The 26023-nt window shown below is 38.8% G+C and overlaps 1 protein-coding gene across 2 annotated transcripts in view; it reads right to left on the reverse strand.

Moving 5' to 3' along the window:
* Lrrc7 (leucine rich repeat containing 7) overlaps nt 1-26023 on the reverse strand; it is a 364429-nt gene that overhangs the window by 131885 nt on the left and 206521 nt on the right. For both annotated transcript variants that reach the window (XM_059266515.1, XM_059266514.1), the window contains exons 7-8: nt 23054-23117; nt 2406-2480 (exon numbers count right to left, since the gene is read on the reverse strand). In XM_059266515.1, coding sequence (XP_059122498.1) covers nt 2406-2480; nt 23054-23117 — 139 coding nt within the window. The remainder of the gene's footprint in view (nt 1-2405; nt 2481-23053; nt 23118-26023) is intronic.

Below are 26023 nucleotides of genomic sequence, written 5' to 3' on the forward strand. Positions count from 1 at the left end.
AGAAATCACAAGATGAGGAAGATGTCAGAATATTCAGAAACAACATAAATTCATGCACTACTTGGTCAGAGTTTGGTGTATGAACTTTAGATTGGGAGTTGTAAGATGGAGCTTTGTAGAAGACGAAATACTTGGTTATTCTATTTGCCTCTCTGAGTTATAAAAAATGAGTAAAAATACAAGAGTCTAGGCTTCTAAAAGTATATTAAATTAATGTGTTAGAATGCAAAAGCAAGGGAAACAGTGGATTTGCTTTTTTCCCCATACCTTTTCGGAGTAAATACTAAGGGTTATTCACCTTTGAGACTGACTGATAGATAGGACTGCAGACTGCACTGGAAATGAGCAGGTAGCCAAGGTCACGTAGAACTGGATAGCAGGCTGGGTCACTTAAGCTGGGAGGAGTGGGGTATTCACACACAGGGCATAGCAAAGTGTCAAATTAAGGCATACTAAATAAAATTAGCCACGGACCACAGCTGCAATCTAGTGGATTAGATGCAAAAGTTTCAAAAGAGACAGGTTGGACAAGAGTTTTTTGTCTCACCACTTACTCATTTACACCTTCAGATTCTGCAAATGTAACCACTGTAGAAAGTGCATTGACTCCAATTCTCACTCGTACCTTCTACAGGTTTCAGAGAATGCATTGACACACACAGTATGAGGTCAGACATTGCTGTACAAGAGCAGCCGCTTTGACTTACAGTCCCAGGACTTACTGGCTCTGTGACCTTGGGCTGCACAGAACATACTCATAGGGTTTCTTTGAGGATACAGAGTGAATTTTTATAAACCAGCTAGGCAGTACCTCGAACAGTATATGCAAAGTAAGTGGCTTTGAGTGAATGAATATCAAGAAGCTGGTGTAAACTTGCATCTAGGTAACATTCTGACTTTTCCATATCTGCTCAGGAATTAAGAGGTGTTTTATCTACATTCTCCAGGACTGTACATATACTGGCCTCCTTTCAATCACAGGGATAATTTCTAAGAAATCCTGTGGAAGTCTGAAACTGTGCTTATGATTCAGTCCTATACAGACTGTGGCTCTCTCTATATATTTACCTATGATAAAATTTATCAAGTAAACAGCAACAGCTAGCAATGAAATATTAGAACAATAGACTATTAAAAACTGCTATAAGCTGGGCATGGCAGTGCACACCTTTCATCTCAGTACTTGGGAGGCAGAGGCAGGTGATTCTCTGAGTTCGAGGCTAGCCTTGTCTTCAGAACTAGTTCCAGAAGAGCCAGGGCTACACAGAGAAGCCTTTGTCTCAAAAAAAAAAAACCACAAAATAAATAAGTAAAAATAACTTACCACCTAAATTCATACATTTTCATTTCTGGAATCACTATTATGTGAGTCTCCAAAACAATGTAGTTGAGGGAATTGACTGTAAGATCTCTGTGGCTCTGACACTGGCACAGTTTCTGATTATATTAGCAAACAGTTTGTATGAATCAGTAAGCACAGACTTTCTGGTTTGTGTCTGTGATGCTATGGATGTAGCGTTTTCAAAATTTAAAAAAATGTTTTTTTTCCTTAATCTATTACAAGATATCCCCTTTTCTATGGCCTCATGTTTGTTCACAGAGAACAAATGTTATATGCACATTAACTTTAAAATAATTTAAAGAAAATCATGAAGAAGAGTAAAATTTGCTTTGAGGACATATTAAAACCTCTGTCTTGGCTGAAAAATGATTCTCTCCACCTGCCTGGATCCTTAGTCCTGTGACATGTGTGTTGAGGTGGCCAGGAAAGGCAGGTAGTAAGGGATTGGTCTGTTGCATGTGTGAGCACACACTCTTCCCAGTGCATGGCCAGGAACAGCAAGGCTGCTGTTGGCAGTCATTCTCTCAGGAGATGGAAACTTCACCAGCAGTCTACCTGCAGAAGCCAACAGGTGAACCTGCTCCATGATGAAACCATCCCTTCATAGAAAGAAAACCTGACTCAGCTTGTGTTGGAAGCTGTGTGATCCTTGTAATTTTCAAAGGTGTAAGTGGGTTCTACTAGATAAGAAGCAAACAGGGAAAGCCATTCACTTTGTGGAAGAGCTCTAACAGCAAGAGGGAAGACAGCTGTACAGTTACCTGAGAGAATAAGGTTGCTTTTGTACAACAATGTGTATTAAAAATTCAACTATGAACTTAGCAGCTTTTAAAATCCAGTGAGTAGAATGAGGGACATCAAGGGAAACTTAACTTTTCTCTTTTTGCAACTCACAAAAGACATAGAACATTAAAAACAAACTCATGAGAAGCACTTGGTGACTGAAGCCCTGAAAAGTATTAATTTGCTTCCCAAGCACTGAAAATGGAGATGCGGGCTTAATGATTAAAAACATAACCAACCTGCAGCAAGTCAGAGCACACTCATGGCAAAGCTTACGTACCCCAGGCAGCACTTGCAATGCATTGTTATCCATCCATAGCTCCCTCAAATTCTGTATTTGATCCAGAACTTCAGGCTGGATGAGCGGCAGAGAGAAAGAGAAGAGAGATAAACCATATCAGTTTTCCGTGATCACATTAGATGTCATTTCTCAAATCTTGAGCTTTTGTTTAGGAATCTATTATTAATCTAAAAAATTGCAAGTTTAATAACAGACTTCCAAAAAACTCAGCATAGGGATAGTGGACCTAGAGTTACCTGGAATCTATCAGAACAATTATAAAAATTAAGACCTATTACCCAGGGATATTAACCTATTTCTTTAATATACTCCAATTATCTTTCATATTATTAATTGTTCTTTAACTACTTGGTAGATTTATTCTTCACATAATGCAAGCCTTTTTCTTTAAAAAGTTTTAACTTTTATTTATTTTTTATGTGTATGGGAGTTCTACTTGCATGTATGTCTGTGCACCATATGTATGCAGTACCTGTGGGGACTAGAAAGCCTGTAACTGGAACTGGAGTTGCAGACAGTTATGTGCCTCAGTGTCGATGATGGCAATTGAATCTGGAAGAACAGTCAGTATTCTTAACTGCTGAGCCATCTCTCCAGCCCAAGCAACATCATCATTTGAAAGCCAAGGCACTACCGTTTTGTAACACTGTAGCTTTACTGTGGCTCTTTGCACACAATTGGTTCTTACTTTGTATGTCTGAGCACCACACACAAATGCCTGTGGGCATAGAGCATTGCAGAACTGTGATGTGATAGTCAGGATCTGAGCCTTTGACTTCCTATCTCTTCATTTTTGTCACCAAAGTGCTACTGGTCAGGCCAGTTAAACTTTCCCAAATCCTTTTTGCTTGAGAAACCTAGGTCACTCTGGGTATATAAATTAGGATTTTACTGATAAAAATCGTAAAGAAATTTATTTTAAAACATTTCTTGGTACACATATGATTTTAGGATTTAGTGCAAGCAAAAGCAAATGTATGTAATAATGGAAATGTTTAACATAAAGAACTAAACTTCCAGATATGTGATACTGTAGAATTTAGAGCATCTTCAACATTTTTCAGAGTTGATTGGTATTTTGATTTTATAATAATGCTAAGAATGTTGCTTTACACACACCCCATAGAAAAAGAAAAACCCTTGTTTTTAAAAAAAATGTTGGAAATTCTATCCCAATCTCAAGCTGAAATTTACCAGATGCATTTTTACAAATGACTTTGTTCTTCTGAATGTTCAGGTCAGTGGTCCTTCAGTTGTTTTTCACTCTTTACCCTTTCAGTTTTTTTGGGGTAACATCTAAAATCTGCAACTCACAAAGGAAGCCTAACTTCAGATTAAGAAACTTTCTTCCACTTTTACTGAAATCTTTTATTTAACAACACACTTGCTTTATTATAAGCCCTTTGGCTCTCACAAGTGGTAAATGTTTTATTCATGAATTTCATAGCCCTTGTTTGAAACCCCGATACACAAAATTGGATGACTGAAATTGCTCAGCACTTGATGAAAAGCCTACTTATGATTCTCTCAGTTGTGATGTACAACATGCCTTGAAATTGTCTAACCTCTTCAGTTAATTTCTTTGGAGACGGAAAGGTCACCTCCATAGGGTTTGAGCCTGTTTCAAGGTTACATTAATTTTATTCTTCTCTGTTTTGTTTTAGAATCAATCCCACTAAAATGCTCATAAAAATTTAAAGCTTTGTTTTAATACATCCACTTTCCATAATATATAGGAAGAAAATGATGTTATATTTCGGTAATTATTGAATGAACAAATAGGTATTCTAGTGACAATAATGAAAGGCACTACTGAGAAAATGTAATTGATTCATAATTAATTAAAATACTTTAAGCCATAAGCTCTTATGAATATTTTAATGTCTATGTGTTTAATATATCCCATTTAAATACTCAGATGAGTATATTGATGGAATAGAGGAAAAGATGACATGATGTGGGGAAGGAGAGCCAATATGTGAAATTATAAAATTAGCATAGCAAGAGAGCTAAAGATGCTGGAATGCTGGCCAGTTCTCAAGAAGTGAAGTTGGCAGAGGCTCCTGTAGAGTCTTAGTGCCTAGACCATGCTCAGAAGTCTGGAAGCAGAAGCTGCACAAAATTGAGAATTTAAGTCAAGAGTGAGCTTGGTATTCACTGTGAATTCATTCACTCTACAGACAGCTCCTCCACACAAGAAAAACTACAGCACCTGGGGATGTGATCAGACAGTGGCAGGGCTGTCCTGTGTTTACTTCTTTGAATGCCCTATTCTATAGATGCCAGTAGGTCATGTGTGAATGACAGAATTTTGCTTTCTCTGAATGCTTAAGTGCAAAGAGGTCTTTAACAAGGTGGACTTAAGCAGCATGTCTGGAGATAGTGCTAGAGAATAAATGGCTAAGGTGATCTAGAGTGGAGAAGAATGGTTGCCACAGACACTCATCTTTAAACATAGCAGAGTTGTTATAAGGAAGCAGGGCTGGTTTCATCTCATTCCACAGTTGGACTAGAAATAATTATCAGAGTCACAGGGACAGAATGAAGTCTGCATTAATGGATAGGGAATGTTCCCAGTTAGATGTGTCCAAAGGAAATAATTGAATCCCCTTTCAGATACAGTGGCTCCTCTATCGAATAAACATGTAACTGCCTAGGAAAGCATAATAATAAAATAATCAATAACAAAAGCTAACACTTGTTGGGTACCCACTATAGCAAGACACTTTTAAAAGTTTTTGTTTGTGTCTTTGAGATAGGGCTTCAAATATGCCAGGCTGGACTCAAACTCACTGTGTAGCCAAGGATGACTTTGAATTTCTGACACTGATATGTCCCACCATACTCAATTTATATGATGATGGGGACAAACCAAGGTCCTTGTGCATATTTGGAAAACTCCACCAACTCAGTGCAAGCCCCATTAAGGTATTTTTCCACAGATTATTTTCACTAGTGTATTTTTAATCAATCATTGAGGGAGATGTCATTGCTGATAAGCAGTAGGAATAACATTGAAGACTTGGGCTTGGGGATGGGCAGATCCAAGCTGTCACTTTCTTGGCTAAGGTTCTTCATCAGTACTAGGTAATGACAGCAGCACTATTCTCACGGGGAGACTTCTAAGAGTTTTTGTTTGCTTACATCCAATTCTGTTGTTACAGCAAAATAACCAGGGATTGGTACTCTATGAAGTAAAGAGGTTTACCAAGTTCCCAATTCTGGTGCCTACAGGCCTCTGTTTCATCAAGGACAGAAAAAGAACTAAACACAGGATGAAGGAAGGGAAAATTCTAGCTAGATTCCTCTACAGTCCTCTGGGAACTAGCTCCTCTCCATGTGAGGACTACATTAATTTCTGTCAAGGGCAAGGGCTTCAGTGACTTAATTATCTCCAGTCAGGCTCTATCTTTGAAAGGTTCAGTCACCTCTCAGCACTGTCACACCCAGACTAAGACCTTGAAAGATGAACCTTTGGAGAAAATGGTTCACTCATGTCCAAACCACTTGGTGCTCAGTGCTTGGTGAGTTATCTTTAATCTTCATTTCGTAGGGATCGGTGCCTAAAGAAACAGATGAATGTGCTCCAAGTTATATAACCATCATATGAGGAAGGCTAGCCTGATCTTAAAGTCATATGAACTATGACGACTAAGTTTCATGAGCAGAGAAACATCCTGGGGAAAATGACAGGTGGTCCACATGTGCATGGTGTCACACGTCTCAGGCAGAGACTTTTAGTAGGAAAAGGTCAGATGTCTGAGTTTTGTTTTGAATCTTTTGACAAATTCACTCAGCATTTATTAGATCCTATCACACTTCAGAATGGAGAAATAATAACACAGCATAGTCCCCTTGAGAGTTGTGTTCAGATAGTTCACGTTTCCTGGCTTGGTCAAGGAAAGCAATTCTGATTTCAGATACCTTACTTTACAGCACCACCATTCACTTAGACCTCAAATTTGTTAACTGAGCAAGACTCTAAATTTAAGAGTCAAAATTATGTAACAAATGTACTCTCATCTCGTATTGCGAACTAGTTTTATTTTCTTTCTCTAAAAGCTGTAGCCATTTACTTCTTCCAGGTTATATGTTTATGCAGTTGGGAGCTATGTCAATGTTCTCACTCCTGTTTGTAAAGTCTTCCATTACCCAAAGATTACAAACGTTAGATTATATAGAACATGTCACATCTGACCTGTGCTTACTCCTTGTCCCCTCCCTGTGCCCTGTAGGCACGAAGAGTCCCACTTCACGCAGCTTTTATGTTTACTACTGGCATCTGGTCATCCTGAGCCTATTTGCTGGTCCCTGGCTGGCACAGACATCCTCTCTGCTGTTGATATCCCACCCACAGCAACAAGCATGTGACACTGAGGTGCAGGAACCCAGATCTGAACTCCCTTGTGACCTTTGTTTCCCACTCCCCCCAAAGCAACTTATTTGTGGAAATGCTCTTAAACGCCCATCTGAATTGAACAGAAGAGCAACGAATGCTCATAATTGGTAGTGTCTTCAATTCCTTTTCAGTCACTCTCTTGGATAACACACTGATTGCCATCACAGTGATCATTATCACTCCTGCAGTCTCAGTTGTGAAGATACCATTTATTGACCACTCCTCCTTACACGGTTGTTTAACTTAGCCCAGCATCCCAGAAGACCCATACAGCAGTTATCAGTGCATCTTATCACAACTGTTCTTATTCTCTATTGGCCTCTCTCCTTCCTTCCCAAGTGTAGTTGCATTATAAACGGTTTCTCAGCATATCATTTAGCAAACTCTTGGCATAGTCTTCTGAGCTTAGCATGGGTTGAACAGGACTTTCTGCCTCTTCTGCAACCATACCAAGATTTGTTGGAGAAAGTTACAATTTGGCTATTGATTTTCCTTTATATTCCTGACAAATGCCTCAAGTGGGGATTGGATGCTTGCTATTCAACCATTGTCCTCCAGGAAATTGCTTCTCACTCTGAAGATTACGATTTTTTTTTACCCTCGTCCAAAGTGTCATCTTATTCTCCCTCCACCCCCACTACTGCTCCCTGAAGTGGTGACAGTCCAAGCAGTCTGACTCTAGCCATCTGAAACTTGAGATTAGGGTCTCACGTGCATTAGCAGACACATTTCTAAGACAGTTAGCCAAGACATTTCTCTTGCTGTACAGATTTCCTCTTTCTTTTATTTTTCTGGTCCCAGGGGTGGTAACTCACTCCTCTAATCACTACTTGGCTAAGGGTACAGAGTATGACCTTGATTTAAAAATAAGACAAATCCAAAACAAACAATGGTAAACCATTAAAAAAAACCTAAACAAAACAACAATAACAAAAAACCCAATCACTGCCCTTCTTCATCTTAATGTTTGAAATGCTGAAAATATTTAGATATACTCTACAAGCACTTTTATCACTACACATTTCTAAGAGCTAACCTCTGAAAATATAGAAGCTTTTATTTCTTCTGCACCAGAGAACTATATTTTCAATTTAAATATTTCAACAAATGAAAAAAAAATCAGTTATGTTCTTATTGGTAAACCAAAACCATTCCTTCACCCTGAAGAGTTCCACACTTGCAGTTGTAAACTCTGGAGCAAGGCATGCCTCTCTGAATCCCTGCACTTAAACCATGCACCTCTTGCAAAAATACTGGCAGTGACCCCTGAAGGTCATGATGATGCACTGAGAAAAAAAGATACCTCAGTGAGCATTGTGTAATTCAGAACTGGAGCTGTCCTCAAGCCGGCAGTTAGGCAGAGAAGGCTATTTATTCTATCAATCTGTATGCATCTTGCCCATTTACTGGAACAGAAAATCTCAGAGGAATTGTGTCACCCACCTGTGATCAGTGAGCATCTCACTGAATGAAAGCAGGAGTCAACATGTGCCTGCATTATCTTTTCTGCCTCAGGGTGCACAGGATGGACAGATGAATGGCGATAGATATATATAATCCAGAGTCAGAGATTGTGGCAAATGTTATAATCATAAGTGCTAAAGGAAACACTAAATCAGCTGATACTACTAGTCTCTATGCCCAAGCACTCCATCACAGCTATTGAAAGCAAAGAGTGCATATTTTTAAACATACCGTTGTTTCCACATCACTTAGCTGCTCTTTCATGGTCTCAGTCTTACCTTTCTCTGTATGAATTCTGTCATGTGAACAACACCAATTAACAATATGTTTTAAAACTTGGTTTTAAACAAGAATTGAATGAACTATTTTCCAGGTGTATTAATGTCAATACTGTTCTACATCAGTGTACCTAAGCTACCCTCATGATCCTGCATTGACCCCTTTGTTAACCCCAATTTGAGGGTTAGTTGGTGCTGTATGAGTTAGTAAAATTATAATTTTATTGGCATAATCTACAAGGATCAAGGTTATACAACTCAAAATTACATGCTCAATTGTTTTTATTATACTATTTTTCCTTTGTTTAGTCAAACTTTTATATTACAAATGAGCAAAGAGTTTTTGGGTTGTAACTTCAACCTATGCCAGTTACAAACATGCCAGTTTTGTTAAGCCAATATGCATTTCATCAACTTCAAATAATATATGTTCTTGGCTACATAATTTTTCTAATATTTATAATTCTGGAACTCTGGAAGAGCTATCCTACATACTTTAACCTTACCCAGATTTCTGCCCTCACTTGTAAGAGAAACTTTGTGTCCTGCCTCTCCCTCTGTATAAAGCACTACTTCTTTGCTGTGCTGAGCCCACTCATCCTTCAGACTTCAGTTCAAGATCACTTCTTCAGGGAAGCCTTTGTTTGCTAGAGCAAATTTCAGTAGAAACTTCTGGACACATATCATGTCTAGAGCCCTGCAAGTCTGAGTCCAATAGTTAAAATGTGTTTTCCTCTCTAAATTCTAAGTGAGTAGAACAGCACTATTTCTCTTTCCACATTACCACATTAGGGCTTTCAAGAGGGATCAGTGTGGTCATCTGAACTACACCAAGTATAAACATTTACTGAACACTTAAATTTTAAATACTGCGTTCTGCTCAGTATGGACAATACAACAGAGAACAAAATATTGACAGGAAACATTATCCATTCATCCAACAATTGCTAAATGAATGAATGGATGGATGGATGGATGGGTGAAGCTGAATGATACCTGCCCTTCAACATCGTGTAAGAACAAGTGCTAACTTGGGCTTTGCCTCAGCAGGCTGTCCATAGGACTCTACAAGCAGTCAGTCAGTTGCTAGAAACAACCCACAAATTGCTGAGTGCACACATGAGTTGATTATAGATATATGGGCTGCTGCTATGTTCTAGTAACAAAGAAATATATATATATATATATATATATATATATATATATTTATTATATATTACATGCACATATAGATAGATAATTTATAATCCTTTTGTAGCAAGCTAGTCTTTTCTCCATCTGTGAGCAGGATGTTATTATATTTTTCTAAAGCTTTGTTTTATTTAGCACGAGCAATCTAGTAAGAGTTTGCTAAAAATTCTTATGGAAACCATATGAAAAATGTTGCTCATATTTCTTTTTGTAGCATATACTTTGGTCTACTTTCTCCTTTCATATGGAATTGTGAATAGACACTTGGACAGGTTACTTCTTTATCAGTCTTATATTTCTGCTTGTGACACTGTGGTGGACAAATGCCAAGTTATCTTTATGGCTCCCTTGTTGGTCGTCAATCACATCAAAGACACTTTTTCTTTTATTACATGAAAATGAAATTAGAGCTTATGCTGTGGGAAGGTACCTAGTCTCATTCCTCTGCCCCACCTCCGGCTCTTGTTGAGTTCATTGTGTGTACTCCTCAACCCTTACCCTTTGATTCTGTCAATTTCCTGACCACCATGCTCTCTCTTCTCCACACATTTTAAATACAACTCATCTTTCAAGGGCTACAAAGTCCTGTACTTTGAAGAATGTGCAGTATTTGCTTTCCTCATAATTCACCCTGTGAACACACCAATTCCAAGTACCCCAGCACCTACTGTGGTCAGTGATCAGCCCATATAGTCAGGAAGTGAAATGATTAGGTGGTCATATGACCTTTTCTCAAGATGCCTGTCTCTCTAGGAAACAAACTTTACCTGAGGGCTAGGGCATACTTCATACTCTGTAAGTCCCTCAGGATGGAGACAGTGTCTGGATCATGGCAGGATTAAAAAACAAAACAAAACAACAACAACTGATTAATAGAGACTATTTTCATTCACAAAAATCATCCCACAACAAGCAAAAGGACAACGTGTCGCCTGGGTTTTCTGTGCTCTGTTGACCTCAGCTAGGCGGATGCGAAGACTGCCACTTGTCACTGTTGACAATCACATACATTATTATGCTGAAATGTTCAAGTCTGAAAGTTAGTATGCAGAGAGTTCTAACCCAGGGTAACCTTATGACAAGTACATGCTTATGTTTTGTTAGCTGTAAATATTTTCTTAAATTATAGTTCTGTCTTATTAACATCACATAAAAATGTGCACCTGGGGTGGGGAAGAGCAGCAGCTACCCACAAAGCCAGTGGTGATCTCAGCTGTGACGGCAGATGGGGCCATTACCATGAGGATGAAATGATTTCTTCAGAGTTAAAGAACAGAAAGGATCAAGTTGACAGTGTGGCTGTTTGAGAGAGTCTGGAGGAAGTCGCAGTCACTACCTCACTTCTGCATCAAATGTCGTGTCCCAGTTGTGCAGCAAATCACCAGGAAAGGGGAGCTATTTCCTGGTGACCCTTCCTGTGTTTGGCAGTCTGATGTGCAACACGGTGGTGAATAGGAGGGGCTCCCTGACACTGTGGAACCTAGATTTTAAAGTTTTGTTAATCACAGAGCATAGTTATCAGTTACATTATTTGTGCATTTGTCAATTTACACACTTTTCTATAAATTCTGCATAATTTCCGTATTTTTATACATAGGCCAACTCTGTTGGTGAGCCTCAGATGTTCTACACAGCTCAGGAGCCTTTTCTAGAGTCCTGAATCTGTATTTCAGCTTTTGGCTGTTCCTCCTCCCTTCTCCCCTGTGTGTTTCAAAGGTGCTCAAACTCCATGCTTCCAGAACTGTTTTATTTCCAGTTCCCTTTCCTCTCCAGCTGTGTTCCTCTTATCTTTTATGCATACTACAGCCAAAGCCACACACTAACTTTCCCCATTTCCTCGTGTTCTGAAATCCACCTCTTTCACTTCATTTCTTCCATTTTCACTTTGATTCTGGAAGCACATTATTTTTTAAACTATGACTTTCACATATTACTGGCTTTTTGTCTGTTCCTACTGAAATTATAGCTCTGATCACAACTTGAGACACCTATAGTGAGTTAGTAGTGAACAGTTATTGGTAAGTTATCTTTCATATCAGAGTACTTTTTAATGTGCAGATGTGAACATTAGGGTCTTGGCCTTTGAGACAGGCTGCCATGCATGGTTAAATGTTAGGTTCTTTCATGGTATTAAGGACATTGCTGGCCTGGCTACAATTCTTTCCCCTTTCTCCTTTTATTCTGCAAAAGGGTGGCTATCTGGCCCCACGATCACACAGTCATCCCAGCTGTCTCACATTCTCACTTCTATGCCTTCCCTAGGCTGCCTCCTGTCCTTTCTATTTTCAAGGCTTTCTTTTCTCTGAATTTCTTTCTCTGAATTTTTCATGTCTTTCCCAGTAGAAGACAGCTTTCAGCTATCCCATCTTATTTTTTTTTTGGTCTGGCTTTCTGTTAGCTGCCTTACTCATTTGCATGCCTCTTATTAGGCTTGGATTTCTAACAGGCCAAACCATGTTTAATTAATCTTTGGAACCCCAGTTCTTACAGAATATCTGCATAAACAAACATAGGGCAAGTGTGTGCTACATGGATAAACAGCAAGCTGACTCAAGGCCAGAGGGACTTGTCTACCATTGCTCCCCAAATCCCACTCAAATGACAAAATCAAAACTAAACTGCAAGAAATGAAGGGGAAAATGTTGCTGCTCATGAGCAGGAAATGCAAGAGGCTAGAAACTGAGGAGAATTTGTAGAAGCAATAAAATAAGTAAATTTGATTACCTTAAAAATTTCAGCATCATGCACTTGTGACTTCATAAACCAAATGGACTCTCTGGGAAACCAGAGTTCTTTGATTCCCCTAATGAACTCCAAAAGTGTATGAGGGTTACTACTTCTGCTGAAAGGGAAAAGTCCTAGTGTCTATTAACACAAAAAGCATGTGCCCTCCCTACCTGTACAGTTCAGCAACAGGAAAGCAAAACAGTGATATGCTAGGCATGATGAGTGAAAGTGAGATATTTTAATGTAACTTCCATTAATTTCTCTCATGATGTGGTGGGCTATCCACAGGCATGCTGGAGAGCTGGCTGGAAGGAAGCTCTAGGGAGATAACTCGACACAGATTTGGTGGACTGTCACCGTATGTTCTGCAATAATTTCTGCAGACGCTTGGTGGGAGTTATTTGATTTAGAGTTCAAACTCCATGGGATCTTCTGGCAATACCTTCATAACTGATTTAGAAACTGATCCCTTCTCCTCTCTACTGTTCTGGTCCCCCAGGCATTCTTGTCTTTGCCTAGATATGGCAGTGATTTTCTTACTAGCTTTCCTGACTCTACCTTGAAAATTTTCTTCCTGAGAACCTTTTTGTTCATGCTTAATATAGTAGTGAAGTTGATTACAGTAACACTGTGTAACATAAGGCAATCCATATGTCAAGAGGAAAAAGACTTAATAAGAGTCCCAGTAAAGCTTTACTGACTCAGTTTCCAAAGGGCAGGGGTTCTCCTTTGCCAACTACTAGCTCATTTCCACCTCCTCTTCCCACTCTACTCTGTCCTTCTGGTCTTGAATCCTTTAGCTTTGCTGTTGTATTAGAGATATGCACTACTTTCCAGCATGGAGCACCTTTCCGCTACATATCCACATGGTTTTCTCCTTCATCAACTCCAAGGCTTTACTAAAATGTCACCTTCTGTGTGAGTCTTACATGCCCTTCTCCTTGTTACTTTTCCTTTATATTTCTTTTTATCATTTTCAGTGTCTTTTAGTTTTGATTTATTGTGAAGTCTGAAGTCAAGTAACTTTTCTATATTTTATGTACTAAATTTAGATATTACCATTTTGGCATGCAAATCCAGAAGGTGTAAGTCTGAACCTGATTTTTAAATGCACTGGTTATTTTCTGGTTAATTCACAACCCTACATATAACCTAACACTTCTGGCTCCACTCCAGGACTACATAATACACCCATTTTCTCTGAAATGTCTTGATTGTGAACTTAAACTCATATTTAACACAGTTTACTTCAGTTCCTTCAAGACTTTAATTCTTTAATTTCCCTTGCTGAAAATGTTGCCAGAATCACTTGTTCTTTATTAAATTGAAAGAACATGCCCTCTCATTATAAAGGTAGATTGATCCTATTCATAGTGGCCAGTCATGGTACTGCAGTAATGAGAAATGCCAGCAGGAAAAAGCTCCTTTCTTAGCAAACCCAGTTAAGGTGACTTATTTTATTGCTGTTTGAAAGCACAAAAACAAGTTTCTTTATTTGCATGCTTGATAGTGAAAACTATGAATTGAGACCCTATCTCAACAGATGTTGCATTGGAGACACTGTTGATCCCCATTAGATCCTCTTATGAAAGGAGTATCTGCTACTATTTTCATTGGAAAAATGTTTTTAATGAATCATTTATCAATGATTTATTTAAAGTTTCAGAGTTAGTTGGTATCTGAAGGTTTCTATTCTTGTGATAAAGCACCATGACCACATGCAACTTGGGGAGAAATGGTTTATTTTTATAGTCCATCATTGAAACAAGTCAGGGAACAAATTCAAGCAGGAACCTGGAGGCAGGAGCTGATGCAGAGGCCATGGAGGAATGCTGTTCACTGGTTTGTTCCCCAAGGCTTGCTCAGTGGGCTTTCTTATAGTACTCAGGACCACCAGTCCGGGGTGACATCATGTACAATGAGCTCGGTCTTCTCACATCAATAGTCAATCAAGAAGACACATTAAAGCCTTACCTACAGGCAGATCTAGTGGGGACATTTTCTCAGTTGAGTTTTCCACTTTCAAAAAGGGTCCAGGCTGTTCATGTAGATCTCATTCCATTTCTCTGTCATTGGGCGATCCCTGTGTCTTTCTTGGGGTCCTGTTTTCCAGGTAGCCTGCCTGGTGATGTGAGTAGCAGTCCAGTCATCCTTGTTCCACATCTAGTATCCTGTTATGAGTGAGTACATACCATGTTTGTCTTTCTGAGTCTGGGATACCTCACTCAGGATGATTTTTTTCTAGATCCATCCATTTGCCTGCAAACCTCATGATGTCATTGTTTTTCTCTGCTGAGTAGTATTCCATTGTGTATATGTACCACATTTTGTTTATCCATTCTTCAGTTGAAGGGCATCTAGGTTGTTTCCATGTTCTGGCTATTACAAACAACGCTGATATGAACATAGCTGAACAAGTGCTCTTGTGGTGTGGTTGAGTATTCCTTGGGTATATGCCCAAGAGTGGTATAGCTGGATCTTGGGGGAGATGGATTCCCAATTTTCTAAGAAATCGCCATATTGATTTCCAAAGTGGTTGTACAAGCTTGCATTCCCACCAGCAGTGGAGGAGAGTTCCCCTAGCTCCACATCCTCTCCAGCATAAGGTGTCTTCAGTGTTTTTGATCTTAGCCATTCTGACAGGCATAAGGTGGTATCTCAGAGTTGTTTTGATTTGCATTTCCCTGATGATTAGGGATGTTGAGCAATTCCTTAAATGTCTTTCAGCCATTTGAGTTTCCTCTGTTGAGAATTCTCTGTTTAGTTCTATAGCCCATTTCTTAATTGGACTGTTGGGCATTTTGATGTCTAATTTCTTGAGTTCCTTATATATTCTGGATACCAGTCCTCTGTCAGATGTGGGATTGGTGAAGATCTTTTCCCATTCTGTAGGCTGTCGCTTTGCTTTGTTGACCGTATCCTTTGCCCTACCGGGTCCTGTGCTCATTGCATGAGTCGGCTGTTTGAAACCTGGGGCCTATGCAGGGTCCCTTGGCTGGGCCTGGGAGGAGGGGACTGGACCTACCTGGACTGAGTCCACCAGGTTGATCTCAGTCTGTGGGGAAGGCTTTGCCCTGGAGGAGATTGGAATGGGGGCGGGCTGGGGGAAAGGTGAGGGGGGCGGGAGGGGGGAGAACAAGGGAATCTGTGGCTGATATGTAGAACTGAATTGTATTGCAAAATAAAAATTTTTTTAAAAAAAAGAAAAGTACCAAAAAAAAAAAAAAAGGGTCTATCTTGTGTCAAGTTGACACAAGACTAGCAAGCACAGGTGACCTCTTTTCATTTTGACACACAAACACATCATTATTCAACTAATACCTTTCCTTTTCCATTTATCCCCAAGATGGTATGTTAATATTAACAACACAGTATAAAACATTCCAACTTTTAAAGTCCCAAAGTCTTTAAAAATTTAGACACTTTAAAAGTTCAACCTCTTTAAAATAACCAGTCTTTCTAAAGTTCCAAAATCTCTCTAAAATTCTAAAGTATTATATAACCATTGGCTCCCATATAATAAAAGTAAATTAAGTACTTTCTTACTTCAAGAATAAAGAACCAGGGCACAGTCAATAATCAGATCAAAGCAAAACCAAAGCCCAGCTGTATAAAGCTCAACATCAGACTGCTGGGACTCATGATTCTGGGCTCCAAAGGGCTCACCACAGTACACATAGCACATTTTGTAGGCTCAGGCCAGCTCTACTCCATACCTGCTGCTGTTCTTGGTGGTAGCCCTATGATACTGACATTTCCAGAATGCCTGAGTCTACTGCTACAACTGGCCTGGCTGTACTTTTACCAGTTGCCTCTTAGGATCTCCTCAGGTACTCTGACCCTGCCACATGGCACCAAGCTTCAACTTCTTCCCATGACTCCTTCAATTCTGAGTCTTCTGCTGCAACTGAGGTTGCACTTTCACCCAAGATCTCTTCCAGCTTTTCTCCAAGGACTCTGGCTCTGCCTCATGGTGTCAAGCTTTAGCTGCTCTCCATAACCCATTCAAGCTTTCAAAATTATTACTATCTGGGTGATTCTTAAACTAGAAAGCTGCCAGCATGAGATACAGCTTCAGACTCCTCTACCACATCTTATCTGTGCAGACCCTGAGGAAATACTCCAAGATTTATGATCCTCAGTAATGCTGGTCTTTACTTAACCACTTCTAATTTCTCAGTTCCAGCTAACAAACAGCATTAATTATCTCAGTAAGGCCATGGATTCATTTCAGCGGTGGTGGTGGTCTCTTGCTAATCATGGCTGACTCTTCATCTCCAGCTGACTAGAACCACAAAGTCTTTTTTTTTTTTTTTTTTTTTTTTGTCTTTAACAGCAAACACAGTTCTTTACTTTAAAGCCAAATGTTAAAAGTACTCCAGGAAATGGAGATAGGCTTGGCAGGGAACCACAGAGTCATTTTTTTTTTAAATCAGCCCCACCAGGAGGGGTAGAGCCTCAAGAGCCAAGGGAAGGGCAGAGAGTGGGTAGGTGAGGGTGGGAGTAGGACATTTTCTTTTTTTTATTAGAATTTTTTTTTCATTTTATATACCAATCACAGATCCCCATCTTCCCCCCTGCCAACTCCATTCTCTCCTACAAGAAGGTAAGGTCTCCCATGAAGAGTCAGTAGAGCCTGGTACATTCAGTAGAGGCCACAGAGTTTTAATTCAAAATACCAGATACATGACCCTGATGGGATCTTTACTTCCCTCTGGAACTTCACAGTTCAGGCTTCCAGTGTCTGCTTTCTTCTCATCATTCTTACCTTCCAAGGTCCCCCAGAACAGCCCACTGTACACTGAGCAGTTGATGGCTTTTCTAGTTCAGTGTTCGTATGCCACCACAATGGGCAGTTTCTCAATTGAGGTTTCCTCTTCCAAAAACTCTATCTTATGTAAAGTTGACACAAAACTAGCCAGCACAGCAGCAATGGCCACAGTTTTGTATTATGAAGCTTCTTACATAATCAGTTTGGAAAAATGCCTAATATTGCTCATGGGGATTGATTCCTCAAAAGACAGCTTGTCATAAAATACTTATTCAGATAAATGGAAGTGTTTCTTTCACTTCCATTACTGTCTAGCTTGAATCAAACATTTCCTGCATAAACAAAGCCATAATTCTGATGATTAGAATGGACTTAACTGTTTGCTTTTAAATAACCAAAGGATTCATTTCAAGTGCCAAAAGGGAGCTGGGTATTCTGCTAGGCCTGGGAGAACTTTCTGGAGAAAATGTTGCCAAAATCTAGTCATCAAGGATTTCTATTGTTCTCAGGACAGGACTAACCATCTGCCTATTAAGCTATTGATTTTCCAATAGGAGCTCACTCTTTTATATCTACTTTGGAAATCTTGAGTTTACCACATTTCTTTTTGACAGGTGAGTCTGTGTTGACTACCACATACATTATATAGGGCATCTTGGAGAGAATGAGAGGCTGGAAAAAGAAGAGATTTTCAAATTTTCTTCTCATTATTGTTTCATCAGCAACATTTCTTCATTCCATGGTGACAGTGAACACCAGTAAGACAAGTGCAAAAGTCACGATGCCCCTCAGAGTCACAGCACCAGCAGGTAGGCACTGCTCCCAATATTCTCAGCTTCAGGTTCTCAGTGTGCTTCACCTGTTCTATTCTGTTTGGTGTAAGCCGCTTCCTGGAGCTGTCACTTATGTGTCCTCTCCTCTGCTTTCGTTTCTCCATGGCATAATTAGCAATTCTTTATTCTAAAATTTTCTGTGAAATAATTGATACAGTTTGCGCCCCTGGCACTCCTGATTGAGACAGACAATGATGAGCTTGCAATAACAGTCAAAGTGAGTTTCAGTTCTCAAGTTTTCTTGTTAGGTTAATAACTTCTGGCAATGTCTCTGATGTGTATGTGATTCAAAGTCTTAGTAGTTCTCCACATGCAGGGAAATAGAAGCATTACTAATCAGGATGCTTCAAGTTTCAAATACTTTGCCGTAAGGTAGAATGGCTTGTTATGATTCATTTTTATTTTGTTCTTTTAAAGTAATCTTTACTAAGAGAACAATTGGCAAAATTTGATTAGATGTAGTAAACATGTTGTAATTACATATGGAGGAACTGAATAGGTACGCGAAAGCTGCTTGCCTCGGGTGAGCATGTATCTTATGTAATTAAAAATGAGCAAACCTTGGGAAAATTAGGGAAGTGGAAGTATTTACTGTCATGATTTTAATAAAATTAGTTTAATAGTACAGCCAATTTTAATTAAATGTAAATACATTAAGAAAAGTACTGAACAATTTCAAATTTCTGTGAGAATATATTAATTGTATACTCTAACTGATCACGTAGTCCGTAAACCATTGTTCTTTTCAGTTATATGGACCAGGTATCCCCAACCTAAGAATTTTCATTTATTTTTAAAATGCTCATTTTAAAATTTTATAAAATCAAGAGAGAAAACCAAACAGAAGCAAAGTTTATTTGAATCTCTAGATGAAAACTCTTTCTTAACTTGAACTTTCAGCCTCACTAGGGATTTGCATGGTAGTTTACAGAATATTTTCTTTACATTTTTCTATAAAGAAGTTTCACAGAATGTTAATTCTTTAATATATCTGTGAGTGGCTTATTTTATGAACTGTTTTAAAAATATTTTCTGATATTTTTTGAAACACTAGTCAAATATTGTTAATTTTTGGATCAATTCACTAAGATGATAAATTCAATCCACCTTTGCATTTTTTGCAAAACATTAAGTCTTGGTCTTTCCTACATAGATAATACATTTCTCTTGCTCTTGACACATTGCTGCTGCTTTCAATTAGTTGTTTTTAAAATTACATTTAATCCAGAATATTAGTGTCAACTGTTCAGCAGGTTTCTGTTAGCAAGTAGAACATCACACATAATTTTAAAGAGTTGCAAGTATTCCCACAGTGATTCTTCAAGAAAGATCTAAATATTGGAGAATGTATATTGGATATTTCTAAGCAGGGAGAAAGGAAGCATGTTTTTAAGGAAATGAAATATATATTTAAAAATCATTCCTTGTCAGGGTACTTTTCATGAAATGCATAAAATAATTAACTAAGTAGCCTGCATTTCTTAAGCATGCACAATTTCTTGCTTACATTCACATTTAACAAATTCCAGCAAGAGAGAACATAAGTAGATTAGAGGATAATTTAAAGAAATAAGGGCTGGAAATTACCCTAAATTGATGAATAAAAATAACCCACAAAGTAGACAGAGTAATGTATGTAATTAGAGCTATGAGCACAAGTTTAAAAAGCCCGGAATGGTATTGAAATGAATAGATTATATGGTGATTTTTATGTTGGAAATTCTTTCCATAAACCTCCAGCACTAACATATTGGAGGGAAAATTATCTAATTAAATTCAGAGGCATAAATTGTTTAAAAATTTAGGAACAAGAAACCAATTTATTCGATAGACTGTTTGAATGGTTACAGAGAAATTCCTGAAGAGTCTATAGAAAATTGTTAATATTTTTAATAAACAGGTTTAGTAGTTATGTACAAGTTAAAATCCTACAGCAGAAGTTGTAGACTGCTATAATTGTTGAAGGAGACATTTATAAATACAACCAAAAAGATGATGCACTTAACAAGAAACTAAACATGTGCAAGCACTTTTAAAACAAAAGCCACATGACTTAGAATAATATTGAGATGTTGACGTCAGTCGAATATTGAGCTATGGAGCCAACAACTCTGTTGAGCATACGCCAACATTTCTTTCTGAGAAATGTGATGACAGTGTGGAACACTGACTTATCAAAAAATAAAACTATTCATCTAGAGCAGTGCTTCTCAATCTTTCTAATACTGCAACCCTTTAATACACCTCATGTTGTGGTGACCCCCAACTACAAAATTATTTTGGTGCTACTTCATAACTATGGTTTTGCTACTGTTATGATTCACAATGTAAATATTTGTGTTTTCCAATAATCTCTGTGGTGATCCACAGGTTAAGAACCACTGATCTAGAGTATGATTTATTACATATCATGGAGCTTACATTGTAGTAATCATAAATCACCTTTCAATAAGTATAATTTCATAAAAATAAACATATCCTAGTGTGGTGGTTTGAATAAAAATGAGCCCTACAGTTTCATAGGGAGTGACACTATTAGGAGGTATGGCCTTGTTGGAGTAGGCATGGCCTTTTTTGAGGAAGTGTGTCACAAGGGGTGTGTTTTGGGGTTTCAAATGCTCAAGTCATTCCCAGTGTCTAACTCTCTGCCTGCTGCCTGGGGATCCAGATGTAGAACTCTCAGCTACCACCATGTTTGCCTGTGTTTTGTCATGTGTCCTACCATGAGGATAATGGACTAAACCTCTGAACTGTAAGCCCCAATTAAATGTTTCCTTTATAAGAGTTGCCATGGTCATGGTGTCTCCATGGCAATAGAAACCCTAACTAGTCATCTTTGTTGATCTAGATCTTTAAAGAAAGTACTGATTGATATATATCCATGTGTAAAGCTTGCAAAGTCCTTGGTGACTGAAAAATTTCAACACATATATGGAATGTTTATTGCAAATTTTTGTATATGAAAACTTGCCCAAACCCCATAAAATGCATGGGAGTAATGCTCTTATTTTAATGGTGAGGAAGATGCAGTTACAAAGTAAGGTGAAGACCTCAATTGTTGTTTGTGTTCTTTCTCTCATGACATCAAGATATATGTGCTAAGGGTAAGCAGGGCCCTTCCTAGAGCCCTAGCAACTAATTTCAAACCCATCTGTATATACTCCTAGCTTAACAACTATTTATTATTTACCACCCTCACCAATCCCTGTCTCTACCACACATATCTTCCTTAATGCCAGGATACAGGGCTGGAAAACTAGGTCAGTGGTTAAGTATGTTTACTGCTCTTATAGAGGATCCAAGTTCAGTTCTCAGCACCCATATCAAATGTCTCACAACTGTTTATAACTACAGCTCCAGAAGATCTGACAGCCTCTTCTGGCACTACACTTAGGTGCATGCACATACACACATAGAAAAATATCTTTAAAAAATAGAGGAAAAATACATGCCAGTGTACATTAGACCAGGCCAGTTCCCTCACTCTTTGCTCAAGCATAGTAAACTGGGTAGCATAGTGTGACAGATGGAATCTGTGATATCTGCCTTTCCTAGGCTTTTCTCAGTGTGCATACCCAGAGGATTTTCAGAGCAGTCTGGCTGACTATGGAGTCACTACTGGGCGATGGTTGGCAAGAACAGAAATGGAGACTGGGTTGGTTCTGGAGGGAGCATGGAAGGAGAGCTGAGTATGGCAATACATGTAAGAGGGAGAAGGACAGTGCTTGGCTTCTGAGGCATGTTCTGTAGCACACGGCTCAGTGTCTGTAGACCAAGAACACAGCAGCAACATGTGCAGCTGGCACACTGCAAGTCTCCCAGACCAGGAGTCCTTTCCATCCAGGTCACAAAGACAAGTGACCACCTTGGTTCATATTCCAGTTCCTCCTTCAGGATGGAGATAGCAGTGAAAGGGAAGACATTTTAGGGAGGGAATTTTTATTTAAGGACAGATTGAAGCTTTTGATCACAGGCAAATAAAAACCTGTTTCTGCCATTGAGAGACAGCCCAAAAGGGTAGCATAATAATTTGCTGGATATGGTTAAAATAAAACAATGAATATTCTTCATGCATTATCTTATAGCATGAATGAAAACCCTGTCACCCTTGCACAGGGGTACTGGCTGAGAGCACATTTGCCAGGTCTTATATATGCATTATTCAATTTAATTCTCACTGTAACCCCATTTTATGGATCAGGAAAACAGGGCCCAGAGAGATTAAGTGACTTTCCACAAATCTGTCAATGAAGGGTTGGGAAAGCTGATTGATTACTCAGAGGCCTTTATTTAACTATAGACACATTGGGTTCTGGAGACTTGACAATGTCTAAAGGGAAACTTCTGCATACAGTATGCTGGGTCTTTTTTACAAAGGACTTTGTGATTCTGGTCTTTGGGCACACTTTAAAGAAAAAAAGCTGGAAAATGGCTGTCAGAACACTGCCAATCTTGCAGGCAGTGAGGCATCAACATTTCTTCATGGGAAAGGCACTTTCATTACAGCTGGGAGGGTACTGACTCGGGCTAACTTTCTCAACCATCATAGTAATCTTCAAGGTGTGAGCTCTAAACAAACCCTTTTAACCTTTGTGCAGCAGCATAACAGTTACGTATCAGTTACCATTTCAGTTTCATTTACATAAAGTGAAGATGATCACATGTCAGATGAGGATTAGCTGACATGAAGCTTGTAACACACTTGTTTTTTCCTTCCACACAGTTGGTACTTAAATTGTCAACACACACCTCCTCTAATTCTGAATTTTTTCGTGATATGTAATATACAGTTTTCCATGGTTTATTACATAGTCAAACAATCAATATAATGCCTAGCTTTCATTATTTTAATGTTTAGCAAACATACATATGCACTCAATGCTTTAATGCCTGGGGTTGGGAAAACACAACAGAAAGACTCTCCTGGAGCCTATTTGACAAGTTTAGGAAACATGTTTTCTTACCAGCTCACTGAATTCATTATTGCCTAGGTCAAGTCTTTCCAGCTGGGCCAGTTTGTGCATTGATCTGTAACAGATGGAGAAAAGTACCATTATGAGGTAGCACTTGACATGTTGCTCTAAAGATAGTCTTACCCACAATGACAGATTTTCCTGACGATATCACACAGGAAATACCACGATATTCCTCAGCAAGAGTTGAACCACAGATGCAAAGAGAAGCATGTGAATGGCCACCTGGATACAGTTATAGAAGACCATGGTCCACAGCACTGGGTCTCCAATGCAGTGTGTGATGGGAGTCCAAGGCCAGCTGTTTCGTACACTTGGAATCTCATTAAATATCTGTATCGGGAGGCTTAGGGTAGATCCACTACCATTTTTTAAGAATCACTGCAGTGATTTATTAATCACAAGTGGCTAAAATCAATCCTAGCAAAGGGAACCAACCCTACTTCTGCCTTTGCCCGAGTGCATCATTAGCTTTGTCCTTTCTCTCCATTTCAGGAGCTTCTGCCACAGACAGACTATCTTCACAGATCCCTAAATATACTGGGTTGGGGCTGCAATAGTGCTGAACTATTGTAAGACCCTTGACAAAGAATTTGCCTCATAGGCATTCTAGAACACTCCTAGTATAGCAAACATTTCTCAAATCATTACCAAGTAAGCATACAACATAACACAAGATAATGATTTTTTGAAAAGATTTTTATCCTCTCCCACTTAGTATACTTTCCTTAAATCCCATCTACACAGAGGCTATTGAAATTTTAGAAACGAAAATCTTAGACATCTCAAAGTGGATATAGGAACTATTAAATTTTTTATGACTATTAAGTGAAAATATACTATAATCTAGACTCAAATAGTGTATGCCTTTTATAGCCACAATTATTGGGATATTATTATGTGCCAGTTTGGGGTACAGTAATGAACAAAGCTGACAACAATTCCTTTACCAAAAGACTTTATATTCAGTCGGAGGAGAATTACAACAAGCAAAACAATTAAGTAAAATACAGTAATATGTAGGTTAAAAGTGCTACAGTGAAACTTAGCAGAGGCAGTGGACAAGAAGAAGACTTCTCACAGGGATTTTATGTTCAATAAGGTGATCAAGTTCTACTTTCCCAAGATGAGATTCCTCAAGAACTTAAGTATGTTGCGATGATTGATTGATAAATAAAATGCTGATTGGCCAATAGCCAGGCAGGAAGGATAGTGTAGGCAGGACAAGGAGAGAGGAGAATTCTGGAAAGTGGAAGGCTGAGGCAGAGAGATGCTGCCAGCTGCCGCCATGGGGAGCAGAATGTAAAGTACTGGTAAGCCACGAGCCACGCGGCAAGGTATAGATTTATAGAAATGGGTTAATTTAAGATATAAGAACAGCTAGCAAGAAGCCTGAGCCATTAGGCTGTACAGTTTATAAATAGTATGTCTCTGTGTGTTTGCTTGGGTCTGAGGGCCTCGGGAGCTGGGCAGGAGCAGGATAACTTCGAAGGCAGCTGAACAGGCAGTGGGCTGATGGCTTCTGATGTGCAGTGGAACGATAGCTGAAACAGTTATTCTTGAAGAGTAACTAAACTCACACCTCTCAATAATAGACTGGCATTTAGTAGAAGGATATGGAGAAGAACAGGATGCTGAGATGAAGCCACACACACACATAGCCAAGAAGAATGGACAGCTGAATTTTTTTTTAAGAAAAAAAACCAACAATTTCCAGAATTTAAAATCCTGAATCATAACAGGACACTAGTGGAATTCAGGTGTTTCTGGTACATGGACTGCTCTCACCCAATGTGAGGTCAAACTATTGACCTTGTGTACATCCTACTTCACAAATGAGTCTGTCAGACACACTAAGCCTATAGGCTGAAGATGATGCCCCAGCACTGCAGAGAAACCTCAGATGACTCTCTAGACAGCTGACTGTTTCTGTCAACTCACATTTTTTTTTGGAAGCTGCTTGCATGCACTTCCTGTTTTTATTTTTTATTAGGTAATATTATTTCCTTCTTGGGTCTTTGAGGGAGTTGAAGATTAGTTATAGTTGAAGATTAGGATAGAAAGTGAATTAGGTACATTTTGGACTTACCAAAATAGGATAATGGAATTATTTTCTCTGAATTTGTCAAATACAAATGGACTAGACATTGTTTAGGTATTTATTACTTCTATATATTGTATATAGTTATTAGCTACGTAAGTACTTTGATCCTCTGTTATCTCCCAAGTCATCAAGATGTAAGGGACTGCTCACATTACAAACAGCCCACAATCTTGAGGGAACAGCTCTGACACAACTGGATAAATTCCACAGAAAATGCATTTGTATGTTGCTAGATACACAGAGTGGCACTCCTTCAGCCTTGAGGATGCAGTTAGGAAAATAAGGCTTAATTGAGGTTTTGATTGGAGTAGCTGATCAGGCTATTTGAAGGTGGGGGACATAGCCAGGAATGAAATGTCAAAAAGATAGTTCACAAAAAATATGAAATACGGTCACAAAATCTAGCCATTAAGTCTGAGTTTTATTCTAAAGGCAACATAAGCTTTTAATACTTCTGTAGGAAGGAGATACTGGGTTTTTATTTCAGATGCTAACTCTGGAATCATGAGACATTGTAGAAAGCAAGGAAAGGCAGTAACAGCAACGAAGCCACATAACTGAGTGTCCTGGGATCCATGACTGGGGCCAGAAACAGGACCTGGTGAACTGGATACCATGATGACACAGATGACGTGCTCTGGGGAGAAACATGGCCTTATGAATCACTAAATGTATGAGGAGGAGATAAAAGATGGTTCCTTGATTGGATAGCATTGTGGAAACAGTGATGGAACAATTCTAAGGATGGGATAGGTTGAAAAAATTCACCTTAAATATTATGTTCAGTTTGACATGATACATTTGTGTTATGGAAAAATGTGTGTGTGTGTGTGTGTGTGTGTGTGTGTGTGTGTGTG

Source organism: Peromyscus eremicus, chromosome 6, assembly GCF_949786415.1.
Source record: "Peromyscus eremicus chromosome 6, PerEre_H2_v1, whole genome shotgun sequence".
Lineage (NCBI taxonomy): Eukaryota > Metazoa > Chordata > Mammalia > Rodentia > Cricetidae > Peromyscus > Peromyscus eremicus.